We start from the raw sequence: 15,627 nt of genomic DNA on the forward strand, positions 1-15,627 counted from the left end.
AAACAAGGGACGCGTGATTCAGTCGTTTTTTAATTGAAGCTTAATTAAACCGCCACGAGCTGAAAAATCTATTCATTGTTATCTCGAGAACAAGTCGATGAAGCTACGTAACCGTCTCGATGAGATGAAAAAGACCAAAAGATAAGAGATAAAGCTAGGCATGGGTAAACAACAGTTCGATCGCGTTTCAGTTATACATACATTTGCTGAGAAATTTATATCACCAGATTGTAAAATACTCCCGAATAAAGATCTTCAAATAATAGCTACGTATTTATTGAGCAATAACTTTACTTCTGTACTTCTTTCTTTTATTTTATTACTTACTTTGTTACTTCGCAGTAACAAAGTATGTTTCCATCTCTGTAACGATGTAACGTTTAATATGTATGGTAGTACTCTTTGAAGATTCATATCCCGTTGATAATCACGTATCATTGTTTAACATCATGCTTTGAAACGCGTGTATTTTTCAGCTGGCTTATTCTGTTCTACTAATGGCAACATACTTTTTAGGATTTCATCATTTATATAGTAAAACTTTATTTCGTTTTATTACTTTTATACGTAGCAAGCAATATTCTTGTATATACATATCTTTGGAATGAAATATTTTATGTTTAAGTTTCCATACTACTGTAAAATTTTATGTAACCCGTAGCGAATCTAATTCCATATTAAAACAGTGAATAATTCTACATAATAACATTTAAAAATACAAAGTTACATTCTTTTCACGTTCAACGCAATCCGTGTTTTTAGTTTCTTAGTATAATTTTGTTTTCGCAGCAATTCTACTTCGCTGTTTTGATAAATATATTCATTTAATTTTAATACCAAAAAATATGATTAATGAAACTTATTTTATTCCTAATTTTACGTTTTCGTGTCTTAAAGAATTAATTTAGTTTGCCAAATAAATTTTTCAAGCAATTTTCGACCGCGTATTTCTTAATTTCATTGTGCCAAAATCGATATACAGAAGTTGCGAACGGCGCTAGATTAGAACTTGATGTAAACGAGTCAACGTATTTACGAACTCAGGTAAGGAGCATGAAAGAGAAGAAGAGCTGAAGGAATTCCACGACTAAAACAATCATGTTTTCGACATATGTACCAGGGCAAACATACCACTCGTGTATCTAATTATCTACTTTTAAAATCTAGAGAGTATGAAATTTTTACTTCTAATTCTTGCTTTCATGTAAATTTGATCTATCTTTTAGCAGGTATTACAAACTTATTGTTAGTGGATATACAAAAACATGCGTAAGAATACTTTTAATTTGTATGGTGTATTCCCATCTATATGTTAGCAACCTGTACAATTTCTAACATGTTTGTGCATGTGTGGTACATAAAGAGAAAAAGGAAAAGAAAAATAGCGATTCGTAAAACCGCTGAGCAACTTGGGACGAATGTAAGGCACGTCAAAGTGAAATTGAGCTTGGCACGTAGAGATGGGTTATTTCGCACCCCAAGTTTACAATCTTTCACGGTTTCGTACCTTGACGAATACCTGGGGAATTTTCTTGAATCAAACACAATTCATTGAGCGTCCTTCCGGTATTACGCCTTGCGGTAGAACATCGAAGATTGTTAAGCGATAAACTAATATCGGACATGCAAAATGGACGTCAATTGAAATAATGACTCGATCGTTTCTTGCATTTAGCGTAATTACGATACGATTGAATTTTGGAGGAATAAATTTTCAACGGTGAGAAGGTTGTCCACATAAAAAAGGAAATATGGAGGTGAAGTAATAAATACTACACGTTAATTATTGAAATTTTGTAAAATTTATACAGATATAGTTGGTTTACCTTCGAGCAGAAAGCCGGAGACATTGGAAAATCGAGAAAATTTTAGGGTAAGTTGTCAGATAGGATTGCAAATTTCGTGGCAGAGAGCATGAAATTTTTAGAAACGACTGGTCACAGAGGAGCCGAATTGCGTGAATTTACGGCAAATAGGGTGAAATTTTGCACCTTCCGTTTACAATACATCACTGGCTTTTGATCAGGGACCACGAACTCATGGCGTAACTCAATTCTCGTTGAGAGCTAGTTAATACACTCTCGATTGCTTGTATGACCTGAATTTACCCCAAGTGCCACCCTATATGTATAAGGAATATTTGCTCGCTTCTCTGCGGATGCCAAACCGTTTGCAGGAAACATGCTTCTCTCTGAATAAATATCAGTAATATTAGTATGCTTGGTATTTCGCGTATGTACCTAACTCATGAATCTTTGCGTTTTTCTGATTTTCTAATAAAATTTTCGACTTATTCCCGGTTGGATAAAAATTTAATATTTTAATTTGTTTATAAGGTAATATTGTTAATACGTTATTATATAGATAAAAAGTATCATTTTATAACACGGCTGACTTTGAATTTGATTTTCTTAAAAGCTTTTTCAATATACACGCTTTTCATAAGAGTTAAATGAGTTTTTGCTTAATAGTATCCTCCCAGGAGTAATAAGATGTATCAATTGAATATAAAAAGGAGGAATCCTAAAAATAGAAAGAAGAAATAAAAAATAAAAAAAGGTGCAAGATTCACGTACCGTATTACAATTCTATTAAAATTAAAAGAAACTATAATAATGATTGAGATTTATAATTAAAATTACCATAGAAGCAACTGTGAAAGAAGAAAAAATCATAAGAATAATCGTATGAGAAAATTGCAGATAATCGTGTCCGAAATCTTGATCAATGAAAGACTATGCTTCCCAGTAATGCAATTGGGTTTAATTTAACTTTCATTTAAACGAAATTTTAAGGATGAAACTTTCTGGAACTTATCTTTGATCTCCATTTACAGATAATCCTTTTAAAAATGGATCCCTTTAAATCAAGAAAATCACTCACACTACATAGCAACGATGCACCAATGATCTTGACCTTATATTAACCGCATTTATTAATGTTACACATGGCAGAAGATTATACTGAGATTTTTGAGAAGTGTTTCTTATCATTCACGAATAAAGTAATAAAATAAATTTTCATCGTGTATTTTAAAACAGCTTCTCTAATAAGCTTCTCAAATTTTTGCAGTTTCTAAAGATACCAATTACAAGGGTAACATCTGAATGACAATAGTTTTTTATTAAATATGTATGCAATATATAAAGTGAATACACGCTGATCCACGCCAATAACATATCAGCCCGATAAGGTGCCCTCAACGGGGGTTACTAGGGAATATCAGTCCGTCTCAATTGACAGTGGCAGGCATATTAACGAACCTAATCAAACGAGGATTCTAGCTGCCTGTGGTGCTTCTGACTCATCTCGTCCTGTCATTGATAGCTGTTAGTTGGCAGCAGCAATTGCACATTCGCTGTGTGCATAGTATACAAATGAAATGAACTAATTGAAAATCATCTTCGATTCGTCACACCTTTAAAAATAGAAGGTTGACAACAATTAAGTATTTTAAAATACAAGTATCCAATACGACCGGATATTAGGAATGAAAAATCGATAACCAGCTTCAATCCGGCGTAACACGAGCTTAAATAAAAATTTAAGAAGCGTAAACAATGAATGCCGAAAATTTCTTAATGAATTACATCTCTAAAGCGATGATAAAACGGTAGGGTTTTGTATAAAACTGAATATCATTTACCGCACATTCTGTTGGAAAATTTCTTACACGGGCTAAGCCTAGCGGATTATTCTTTTATGAAAACAAGGAAGAAGAAAGGAAAGAAAGAAGGAAAACTTGTTTTCGTCGTTATAGGGGACACTGTACGAGGCAGGTTGAGTAGCAGAACTTCTTTTTCCTCTCTCCAATCCCTCGGTCCATCTTTCCTACTCATCTCTCTTAGGTGAACGCACAAAACTGGGGTGAGAAACGGAAATAGGGACGCGATGAAGGCTAACAGAAAGGTGAAGCGAAGCGAGGGACGCATAGTGAGATAGTAAAGAGGGAAAGAGAGTGCACCTAGCGCTGACTTCGCTCATAATATCATAGAGCCGTTAAAGCTCACAGACACGCGAGTACTCCGCCTACTCGAGTCGTGCTCCACTCTTTTCTAGTGGAGGCCAAGAAGTTACACCCTACCGAGAAGTTCATTTCTGCAATCGTGGATTTTCACGTAACTATGTACGTCCCGCTACGACTGTGTTAGGCGAATGCACTTCAGCCTTGCCTCGGAACTACTTCGTTGATGTCCCGATCGCTGTGAAGCGCTTCTGAATTCTGAATTCGCTAAAGTAGGCTAGTACCTACCTCGTGAAACTAATTTGATCAGAAAACATTTTTCTATTATTGACAACATGAGAACTAAAGAAGGTGAAGCGTTTCGTGCCGAGAAAAATGCTGCTTGTTCTATTTAAACTGAAGATCGGAGAACCCATTTTCTCTGACATATCGTGACTAGACTTCAGATGTTTATGCATTTATGGGTATCGTAAAAGTGCAGAAACGTACGGAATGTACATAAAACAAGCTAATAAATTATAAAAAGGAAGAATTCTAAATACAAATCGAAAAAAGTAATGATAAAACATATGAAAATATAATTTTGTTTCCTTTATGAAATTACAATATGACGATTGACAAATTTCATTAGCCGTAACTCTTAGAAATCGCGTTAAATCAAGAGAAGGACGATATATCTCTAATATAATGAAACGGACCTGCCGAATTCGATAATCAATTCCCCCAATCAAATTTGATGAATCTGATGTAGTATTAAAATTCCAATTAGGATGGAAATTACAAGACGAGCTTCTCAAACTCAAGAGCTGATAAATTCGATATCAATTGGGCCATAGTGCATCCTTGATGGTTAATTGAATTACATGCATCTTAGTACATCGTCTACAAGTGTTTTTGCTCGTTTAAGTAACTGCACTCGACTGGTTGGAATAATTGCATCGAAACCTTTTATATCTCGTCACATTTTTTACTGTTAAAAATACCGAAATTTTGTGTAACGATTAAATGACTGCGATGCAAACCTTAATTGAATATATAAATATTTGCTCTATGTATGAGTATTGTGTAATATATTGGATTTAATGGACGTGTAGTAAATGTCTTAGTAAGATACAACGTGTTTGTGCATATACGTTTTCTGTTGGCAAGATTTATGTCCATTTATTATATACTCGTCGCAATTTTTACGCTTTGCACGTTCCTGGAAATCTTCTAAGCTTCATATATATTGTTTTTGTTTGAAGTGATTTAGAATCTGGACAGCAGTAATGGAACACCGTGAAGCTTTCTCTATGTACAAGGAAACACCTTTCTGTATTGTAGGATTTGAGCAAGTTTGAAAAATTGTTTCAGAAATTCATTCGCTATTTGAGTATAAATAAAATAGTACTTATTAGCAATTAACATAAATTTACGAATTTTATATGTCATATTTAAGAATAGGAAAGTAATTCAAATATAACATTCTCTAAATTCTAATAAAGATAAGAGTAATAAAATAGAAATCCTATTTTTGAAATCTTATTTAAAAGATACAAGAATAAGCGAAATTTTGTCGAGTACGTTTCACTTAGATATTGACTTAAATATACAAGAAATTATAAAATACACTAACCTATGTGAAATACATAGATGATCATTTTTCAATTTAATACATCTTATCGCTTTATATCTGCTCAGTGAAGCTCCTGATGATTGATTCCTTTGCACTGTATATTATTATATATGTGCACTGTATTATATTATAATAACTGTCGACACAGTAACAAGATTAAAATTAATAAGCAATTACAACATATGCTGAAGCTCGGTTTGTAACTAGCATTTAGCTTGCTAGGCTGCAATCAACTAATTTTGCCTCAGAAGTCAAACCAACATATTTACATATGCAAATCGAATTAACTAATTACATATTATTCAATAAAATTATACATATAATTCATTTAAAAAATCAAAAAATCTGAAAATAAATTTATAAGCAATAATAGTTACTTGTACTTAATAAGTAATTTAAATATTATAATTGGTACAATTAGTGTTGTCTAAATGCCATGCATGCAATGCATGCAATGTCGTTTCCCGCTTCGCGTCATAGTAGTGGTAAGATGTGCTACATGAAAGAATCGGTAAAAATAAAGAAAAAAGTAGTACTCGAAGGTCAAATAACCAAGAATTCCGAGAACGTAAATATTCGCCTTATTAATTACGAGAAGCAACGTCATGTCGTGTTGACGTTCGCTTATCAACAAATGCCGGCGATACACTCGATTAGGCGGTTTTTCTTAACCTCGTTTTCATTGTGTGACGACGTAAACCGATGCTTCGTATCGAATGAGATTTTGATACGTTCGAAATTTATTTCACAGATCAGTTAAAGTCAATATTGTGGTAAAGTGCTTATATATACAATCACAAACAATAATAACTCAAAAGTTTTTTTCTATTGATATATATACGTATAGTGTAATGTAACCTAATGCAATATATTCTTGTTGGTCCTCGTACATTTACTGAAAATATGGAGTTTACAGATTAAAATTGTACAGTGTCCGAATCTTTTCGTGGCCGATTGTATGTATGTACTTGCGTTTATTTCGCGAATAATAATTGTAAGAAAGAAGAAAGAAACATGAAAGATGAACGCGACAGCAGCTGACCTGAAAACCTGATGATACATTCGATCAATTAGTGAACATTATTTTGGTGAGTTATTATATTATTCATATCATTTGTCTATGAATTTCGAAGCTACCAAGGCAAGAGATTTATATGCGTGTTTTAGTACGAACTGAGATTTATGTAGGTTATGTCCATATTTTCTATTTCTTATAAATCATACTTCTTTTTTACCTGCAAGGATCTGAATGATTTGGAATCTGCTTCTATAGGCAATTTCTAGATATCGATAAAATTACCACATTAGACACACGATGTTTCTTTTCTCCCTAATATCGGGGTTATCGGAAAGTCCTTTTTGTCAGCGAGATTTTTTCGCTTAATCTGTCCCCTGTATATGATTGATTGCGATGGGAATCTCAGGGAAAGGAACTTAAACGTTCCTTTGACGTCAAACGTAAAAACAGTGTAACAAATTCTGGATGATTGTTTTATTAAAAAGTTGTTTTCGCGTACATATTGTATATCAACAATTATTCTGTCGGTACCCTAGTCGTCTAACATTGTAATTACGGTATAAATACGACATTGTGGGTGTACTGTAAATGCATTCGAGTCTTTATAACTAATCAATGTACGACCAGCTAACATGGAATCCCTTGCACATATGCAAATTACGGGACACTTGGTACATGTTCGCTTAATACGTATTTCTCGCGTGCCAATGTGGTGAGAACTCGGGAATATGGTACGTACCTTTGCATTCCCTATCCTATGATCTCAATGAAAACTATGCAAATGCGACGTAACAGTGGTTGATATAGATTCACGGAGAATTAGCAGGATTTGAAGACGAAGTGCATAATATTGTACTTCACGTTTTCACATTACCCGCACTTTCGTCAAGTCCCTTCATATCATATTTTTATTTGCAAAATTGAACTAGTATTGTTGTTTTAAAGTGGTAATTCATTTGTGTTTACCTCAAAGGAAATTGATTTCATTAATATCGTCTACGAAAATTGTTTCTTGTTGATTAATATCTGCGTATCCAAATTGTAATATTGAAAGTTTTTGATTGATTATATCAAGGTTTCCAATTTTTCAACATATTGATTTTTTGTTTCTGAAGGGTAATAATTTAAATGGAAAATAGATAGTTTAGATCACATGTCTGTATTTCACTATTTTGTATTATTTCTCCAAGTCTTTCAATGTTCATATTAATACTAAACCTACCGGCGCGATAAAATTGACCGCTCTCGCGACTTCTACACAAATTTAACCATATTTAAACTTTATGATATCGCTTCATAATTTTTTACTTTTCCTAAAACATGCATACAGTATATTTTTCGGTAATTAATTTTAGTTTGCTCTCTTATTTTCTGAGAAAAATTTGTACTCTGTCTTGCCTACCGTAAGCAATCATTTTGACCGCCCGACAAAATATGTTATTCTTAAAATAAATGCAATCAGTACAAAGAAAAGGCTACTTCAAGGTCAGATGACAAACAAAATCAGTAATAACAAATAATAACAGCTGTTACACCCGCTGTTACACAAGGTAGCCACCAGCAGTCAAGACATATCAACTCAGGTCCAGAATAATCCTAAGGAACCGCCACAAAATTTAGCATTTTTTACAGTCTATTGTTACAAACATTTTAAAAGTTGAGAAGTTTTTTAGGGTTATTGCTCATTGCTACAAAACACGGGAAAAGCTGTCCCAACTCCACCCTCGAGTAACCATTGGTGGAGAATGGTCAATACTCATCAATATTTTCGTATAAATATCGCCGTCACAGATCATATTTTTACTTGCTATTGCCTTTTCGACTAGAATACATCTCGGTTTCTAAGTTGATTAGTCGACATCTAAATTTGTTATTTCTAAAACGCAGACAGAAAGCATCTCAGAGTGTTTTGTGTAAAATTGTTATAAAAGGAAAAATAAAGCGTATCAAATTTGACAATAACATTTGTATTCCGTACATGGTATTATTCTGTGATAAATATTTACCCTAGAAATGTCAAGATTTAAAAAAAAATTATAAAAAAAAATGGCGGACATAGAGGAAGACTGTTCAGTGTTATCGTTGACAACAGAGAGTGAAACTGGGCCCGATGGAACAGTTTGGAAAGAAATAGATGCAAGTCCCAAACCTGGCAGGACATCAGTTCATAATATTTTTAGGGATATGCTAAACGGCATATAATGAAAGGACAAGTAAAGACGGCATTTTATCTTATCATTAATCGCCGTATAAGGGATTATATAATAAAATGTACGGAAGAAGAAGTATTTAGAGTATTGGGAACTAAGAAGGAGCTAGATGCAACAAAACTAGATGCATTTATTGCTCTGCTATATGCCCGCGGTATATATCAGGCAAAAAATTTAAATGTTTCATATTCGTGGAATAAAATTTGGAGACCTGCTGAAATTATTGCTGAAATTATGAGGTTTATACGATTTGATAAGAAGAGTGAAAGAAGCCAACGTTTACGAACCAATAAGTTTGCAATGGTATCTACAGTATGAGGCCAATTTACAGAGAATTCACAAAATTGTTATAAACCTAGTGTATACATTACTTTTACATAAAGAATCGCGGAAAAAAAGCCATGCAATAAAACTATCAACAAGTTCAGATTCATTACGACAAAAAACTTGTCAAGTAAAAAATTGTAAAGGTTATAAAATTACGAAAATTTGTTTAAGATGCGGGAAATATTTATGCGGTAAATGTACATTTGATAATAAGATAATTTGTAAAAAAAATGCAACAAAGTTGAATAAGATATATCTCTATATAAATAAAATTGTAATTCTATTTAAGTCTATAATTGAAATTAAACAAAAGTAAATTTGGACGAAATTTTATGAAGGTTCATCATTTTATAGTTATAAATTGACCATTATCTAAGTTAAATCATAAAAACTATTACTTCTTTAATCACCGATCATTGAGACCGCACACGGTAGGGATAAGTATACACGAAGTGTCGGTAGCTTTAGTGTTAAGGAAGGTATATATTAAATCAGGTACTCTACTATTTTCACATGATTGCATAAATCAGAAGTTATATACTGACAGAAGAGCATTTGGATTCGATCGTCCTATTCTTCTTTGCTGAAATACAAATATATTTGATAGAAATGCTATCAGAAAATATGTAGGACGTGGTTTCGATATGTGAAAACGTCAAACATATCTTGAATATCTCGAAGTCTTATCTCGGAGTTGTTGAATATCTCAGTGACTTACATTCAAAAAGATATCAGGCGCTGCAAGTCAAGTGCAGCTGTGCATTAGGTTCTCTCTTATACTACGTGCACTTGACATCCAAAGGTAGACGAAAAAGATTAAAAAGCGACGAACAAATACTTTCCACTTGTTTATGTACGCTTGCGTTTCTTTTAGTAAAAAGAGTACGCGTAATACGCGGATTGAAAGTGGAAATTGCTCTTAAAAAGGAAAGAAATAATCTAGGTCGTTTAACTTCGTGTGGAATTAATTTCCACAAAAGTCAGAACTTGTATGTTACGTTAATCTACTTGCATGTAATCATTTACATTGTGCTTTAAAATTAATGGTATATTATCTAATATACTTAATGAATGATAACAACGTTTCATGTGTTAGATATAGGGATTATTATTCCAGCGAAATAGAATCTCACATTAAAACAGTTTCTGTTTCCAATCGTCACAATATGGTCCTGTTTTTTATTGCTATTATTGAGTTACAATTAAATTGCGATATGAATATGCATAAGAATTCTACTGTTCCATAAACGCAGAAGTCTCCAAAATTAAGTCTACGCGTGTCCTGGATATTTATAATCATCTATTCAGTTTCAATCCATCTATCGAAAACAGCTCACGTTCGATGATGTCAAAATCATCGTTCTATTTGTAATCGTTCGTTCAATTTATCAACGTCCCAGATCATCTTAAATATTAATCTCTGAATCGTCGAACGACAATCAGTGGCAGGGGATTTGAGGATAGAACGGTGCTTCTGTCCCGTTTTAATTGTTAACATAGGTCGCGGGAATGGCCGGTCGATTTGTCAATCGGGCAAAACATCATCGTCGAATCGTTAACTGTGAATTTGGGTCATCGTAAAGCCGTTCATGGCGCAGCTTGATAGAGGTGGATGAGGGCGAGGATTGACGAGGCATAAGCCGTTGGAAATGAGCAACGACAAGCGTTTTAAAGTGCGGTTCGAAACCTCCTGAAAGGAAATATTACGGCAGTCTACCCTAATAAGGGTGCGCCACTTCAGCCACCTTAGTGAGAGTACCTGTTGCCCGTGACTCTATTAATATTGTAGTTCCGGTTGATAAGAATCTATTATGATCACGATTCGAACTTCGAAATAATGTCACGTGATATTTCCTTTATCAAATTGTAGGATATTCCTATGGAATTAACTCATTGGTTCTAACACTGTCGCTTTACTATACCGCTAGGAATTTGTGCATTCTATGATAATCAAAGATGGCGATCGACTTTTGTCATTCATTATGATCAAGCATTCAAACTTTAAAACAATATCACGAATTATTTTAGCAAGTTCTAGATGTCGAAGATATTCACGTGGAACTAACACTGTTGGAACTTTACTGAATGGTTTGAAATTTGTGTAATACATATATACGGTAGTCAAGGACCGTGATTAATTCGGCCAGGGCTTTCTTGCACAATAATTTATTGATTAATGGTAGTAGTTTATTCATTTCAACTTATTAGCTGAGAAATTAGGCTTGGTTACATAAATTACAATATAGGCGTTATCCTTATCCCATATTATGCCGAATTTGCTTTATATAATTATTTCTTTGATTACTTTTTGATTAATAGTATTAATTCAAATGTGCAGCAAGGTCCAGGTTTTATGATAATCTATGAGAATTGATTTATTAATTTTTAATAAGTCTTTTTTCGTGTAAAGGTCACATGTTTGCCTATTTGGAGAATTGATCGAAATATTTGGTATTTCGTGTAAATCACATGTTAAATACGAATCTTATGACTTGTATACGCAATATTAAATCAATGGTCTCTTCAAATTGTTATGTCATTGATCAGGCTAAATTGTTTCGCGTACTCTTTAATATATTTTCCTTGTAACGTGAAATATCTTTCTTGTAATAAATTTGATTTCATTCCCGTTTGTTGAGTAACAGAAAGTTCTATTATTAGGAGATCACAGGACGATCCAATTATTTCAATCTTATGAGTGGGTTTTTTTCTGGATTTGCTTTATTTTCCAATTATGCATCCACAAACGTGAGAGAAATTGTTAAAAATTATTTCTCTATTTTCATTGTAATTATTGTGTGAAATTAGCCCGTCAAATTTCTAATTAGATAGAACCTTTTGATATGTATGTATATTGATAAATATCCATAAGTATTGGTAATATGTATGTAAAAAAAAAGGGCTCACCAATTTCAACCAGAGGTTCGTGATGAGCAATTGGTTCTTCTCGTCCTGAAACATAAAAAATATCAATTATACGTGATTGTTATTTTAGCACGGATAAATCAAAGCAAAACATCGAATATTTCAAACTAAAACATTATTAACCATTTCAATTAACCATTTCATGTACAAAATTGTTTTAATTAACACTAAAATAAAATGCTTCCAGATACGTTTTGAGAGGTTTAAGAATCACTCTAAAATACAAATGAAGTGTTTTTAGGGGTAGAAGGGACATAAAAATTAGAAAAGCAGATTTTGTAGCAAAACCTTGAAACAACAAAACTAAAGGGGATCGTTTTAAATAACTGTTTTTGAAACTTAATCCTATTTTTTTCATTTAGGAGAAACAAGAGAAATCTATTTTGTATCGTTGCTTCTCTATTCGCTGTAACAAACACAATCTGCTCAGAATTTCCTTAACGAACACGTTTTTCTTCCTGCCTTTGACGTCGATTTTAAAAGCAGTTAAAGTATTTGTGAGAGAAGAAATAAAACTAATTATTTTGTGACGTAGAAGCTCTCTACTTTTTGGATACGAAACGTCTTCGTTAGTCGTTAGCTTATTTATCGAACTCGGTCGGGATTACTAACTAGGTCGAGGCAATTAATAAAACGCAATAAGTTGGCTAACTCTGTCTTTATTCTTGACCAGTGATGAGAAGGAAAGAAAATCTCGGCTGGTCATTAATAATGGCGAAAAATAGCTTCGCTCGTAGCTACAGGCTTTGGCAATTATCTTGTAATCATTTATCGAGTTTCGTACCTATTTATAATTTGGATCTTGTTGGATTTGTGAACGCCGCGCCAATCAAAAGAAACAATTAAACAGTATGGTAGACGCCGCGATATAGTGTGTTCATAAAATCGATCAGTTCGTTAAAGCTTAGATACATGTTGGAGATATCTGGACGACTGAATTAACAGTAATTTGAGAAAACGACGATCTGAAACTTCCAGAGTTACTGGTGAAATCCTTTTCTTGGTAATCTACGTTATTTTTCTACTTGCTTTGTGTTCTATTTTTCAAATTTCTCATTACCTGAAACATTTTCTCATTGTTATAATTTTTCCTACAATCTAGAAGCAATTCCCTGTGGTAAAATTATTTTTACAGAAGTTTTTCTAAGTCCCAATTTCATCACAGTGGATTTCACGTTAGTATGATATTACTGAAAGAAAGTCCATGGGGGTATAGATTATTTTCTACCACTGCTCCAGGGTAAACTCTAAAAAGTCACAAAAATAAGTGGTTGGAACCGGAAAGGAAATATTCACAGTAGTCGCACAGTTCGAAAATGGCATCATACGAATGATCGGATCGGAACAAACAGTGTCTATTAGGTTGGATTATGGAATGGTCGAACAAAACTTAAGCTCGATTTAGCATTTGGTTTACCGCCGGATCGGTATTTGTGATAATGTTAGGCCAGACTTAAATTGACCTTAAGCTCTTTCGTGTATAGTAACGTTAGAGAAAATTAAGGACGACAAGGCTTTACCATGTAATAAATGTTTCTTTTAATCCGAAGATAATTGGTTTAAGTGGAAGCATTGGTATGTGGGAGCAAATGGAAAAGAATTTTCATCGATGATGAGAATCTTGCAGCGGTTTCAAACTTTTGCTAACATAAACTACTCTATAACTTTCGATAACACTAAGTGCTTAAACAGGAACGTAGCTTAACGTAGCTTGACGTAGCTTAAGAGCTATGTGCTATAACTGAGGTAGATTAGTATAGTAAGTCTTGATATTTAATAAATTAGACAAACTTTGTTCATCTTGTTAGTCGATCTTAACCGAATGCTTTGGTATCATTATTAATTCGATCAATATCTCTTTATAATTACCTCACGAACTCAGTATGCTTTATCCTATTTATTTTCGTTAGCCGATTAATGATCAGTCGAGAATGATAAAATATGCTTATACTTCAATTCATACACGAATTATCTATGTTTTTCTATTTCTGACTGTTTCTAATATCTAATTTAAAGCGATTTTCCAGCGTGTCTTTGCATCATATATCACAAAGGTAACAATCGGTGCTTCATCTTGCTTCTCAACGTCGCACACGGTGACAACCGGACGTTTCTCCAGTCTACTTCCATTTTCAAGAAAAGTACTGGAAGGTTAGTTTCGGGCTTATCCTTTTGCTCGGCCGTGTGATAAACTGTTTTTCAATAATTGGATCTTATCGTCTGCTCTCACCTCTTTCAAACAGCTCGTGGAAATCATTCGAAAAGTCCTCTAAATCCTTGCGGTTGTGCATTGCGCTTCTTGTATATTTACAGTCTATTTAAAACTTTTCACTGACGCTGTAACGTTTTTACCGATTTCGAATTTTCCGAGTTACGGAGGGAACTGTATTAAGCTTAAAATGTAATTTTCGATGGACTCACAGGCTCGTAATATCTTACTTTTTATCGAATCATACAGTAAATTATTTTTTAATCCGCGAGGGCACGTTATGCCCCATATCATGATTTCGATGTCAAATCAATATATGTATTTGATGTAAGTCGACGGAATAGGAAGGATAAATGAAATTTCTATCGCTTTACTAAAAATTCTTTGATGTTTTCTTTATGACCTCGTTCCTCCCCCTCGTTCTCATTTTCTCGTACTTGCAATCTGGCAAAGGGTTTTGGCCTTTTTTCTTTTTCTCCGTTGTTTTTCGAAATTTTCATGCTTTCCAAGGCAAAGTCTTGAAAGTTTAAGAAGATTATAGCTTCAACGTCACTGGACGTTTATCTTCGGATGGGGAGAGAGAGAGAGAGAAAAGAAAGAACTTTGACCACGACATAACAACACGAATAGGTCAGAATTGCCTTAGTTGGTAGGATCTTTGACTGACGAAAAACTCGTTTGTCTTTTGCAACGTTTCCTGTGCTTTTCCTGATTTCTTGGCTGCGTTGGAGAAGGAAACCGTACGACGCTATTTCTGGCTGCGGATGTAAATGAATAAGGTTCTTCCGTTCGCGAAGAAGCGAGAAACAAACGTTATTTATACCGAAGTAATACCCTGAAATTTATTCGCGACCGCTCACGGAAAATTTCAGATCCTTTAACCTGCTTAATTTATCGTGGGAAGAGGTTTACGATGGAGAGACGAATAAATTCTAAAAAGATTAAAACTTCTTACAATCATCCATGCAGGAAAAGAAAGTAAAATTTTCGCTCGTTATAGTGCAGCAATCGTGTACGGTTGTATCTGGAATAACATTGGAAATTTATTCGTGAAGGGAAGTTCTCTGTTGTACGATTTTGTTATCGGTTATTTGATTTGATTCTGCAAAGATATATCCAGGGGGCTACTAGACAGTTTGATTTATGTCCGTCTTCTAGAGTACAACTTATTCAGATTATTCCGATTTTATGGAACAGAACGGAGAGAACGATCAGAATCTGTTCTAGCGAACTGAACATTGCCGCAGAGCATTGCGGTCATTTCAATCACCGCCCACAAGCTCTGTAACATGTACAAGAGAATCTTGATATCGCCACTTGACACGTGTACTCCTTCCTAGATTTGCCGTGACCCAAATT

General features: G+C 33.8%; 2 protein-coding genes across 4 annotated transcripts in view; one reads left to right on the plus strand and one right to left on the minus strand.

Annotated features, from left to right (window-relative positions):
• The window catches only part of Bin1 (histone deacetylase complex subunit SAP18), a 386,327-nt gene that overhangs the window by 198,472 nt on the left and 172,228 nt on the right, over positions 1–15,627 (plus strand). The gene's annotated exons all lie outside the window — the stretch shown is intronic.
• nAChRa7 (nicotinic acetylcholine receptor alpha7 subunit) overlaps positions 1–15,627 on the minus strand; it is a 160,694-nt gene that overhangs the window by 34,219 nt on the left and 110,848 nt on the right. For all 3 annotated transcript variants that reach the window (XM_069126860.1, XM_069126859.1, XM_069126858.1), the window contains one exon: positions 12,042–12,086. Coding sequence is in view for 2 of the 3 variants with exons in the window: in XM_069126859.1 (XP_068982960.1) it covers positions 12,042–12,086 (45 nt within the window). In the remaining variant the exon portion in view is untranslated. The remainder of the gene's footprint in view (positions 1–12,041; positions 12,087–15,627) is intronic.

The sequence above is a fragment of the Bombus flavifrons genome, chromosome 14 (genome assembly GCF_040668555.2).
Source record: "Bombus flavifrons isolate JBK064 chromosome 14, iyBomFlav1_principal, whole genome shotgun sequence".
Lineage (NCBI taxonomy): Eukaryota > Metazoa > Arthropoda > Insecta > Hymenoptera > Apidae > Bombus > Bombus flavifrons.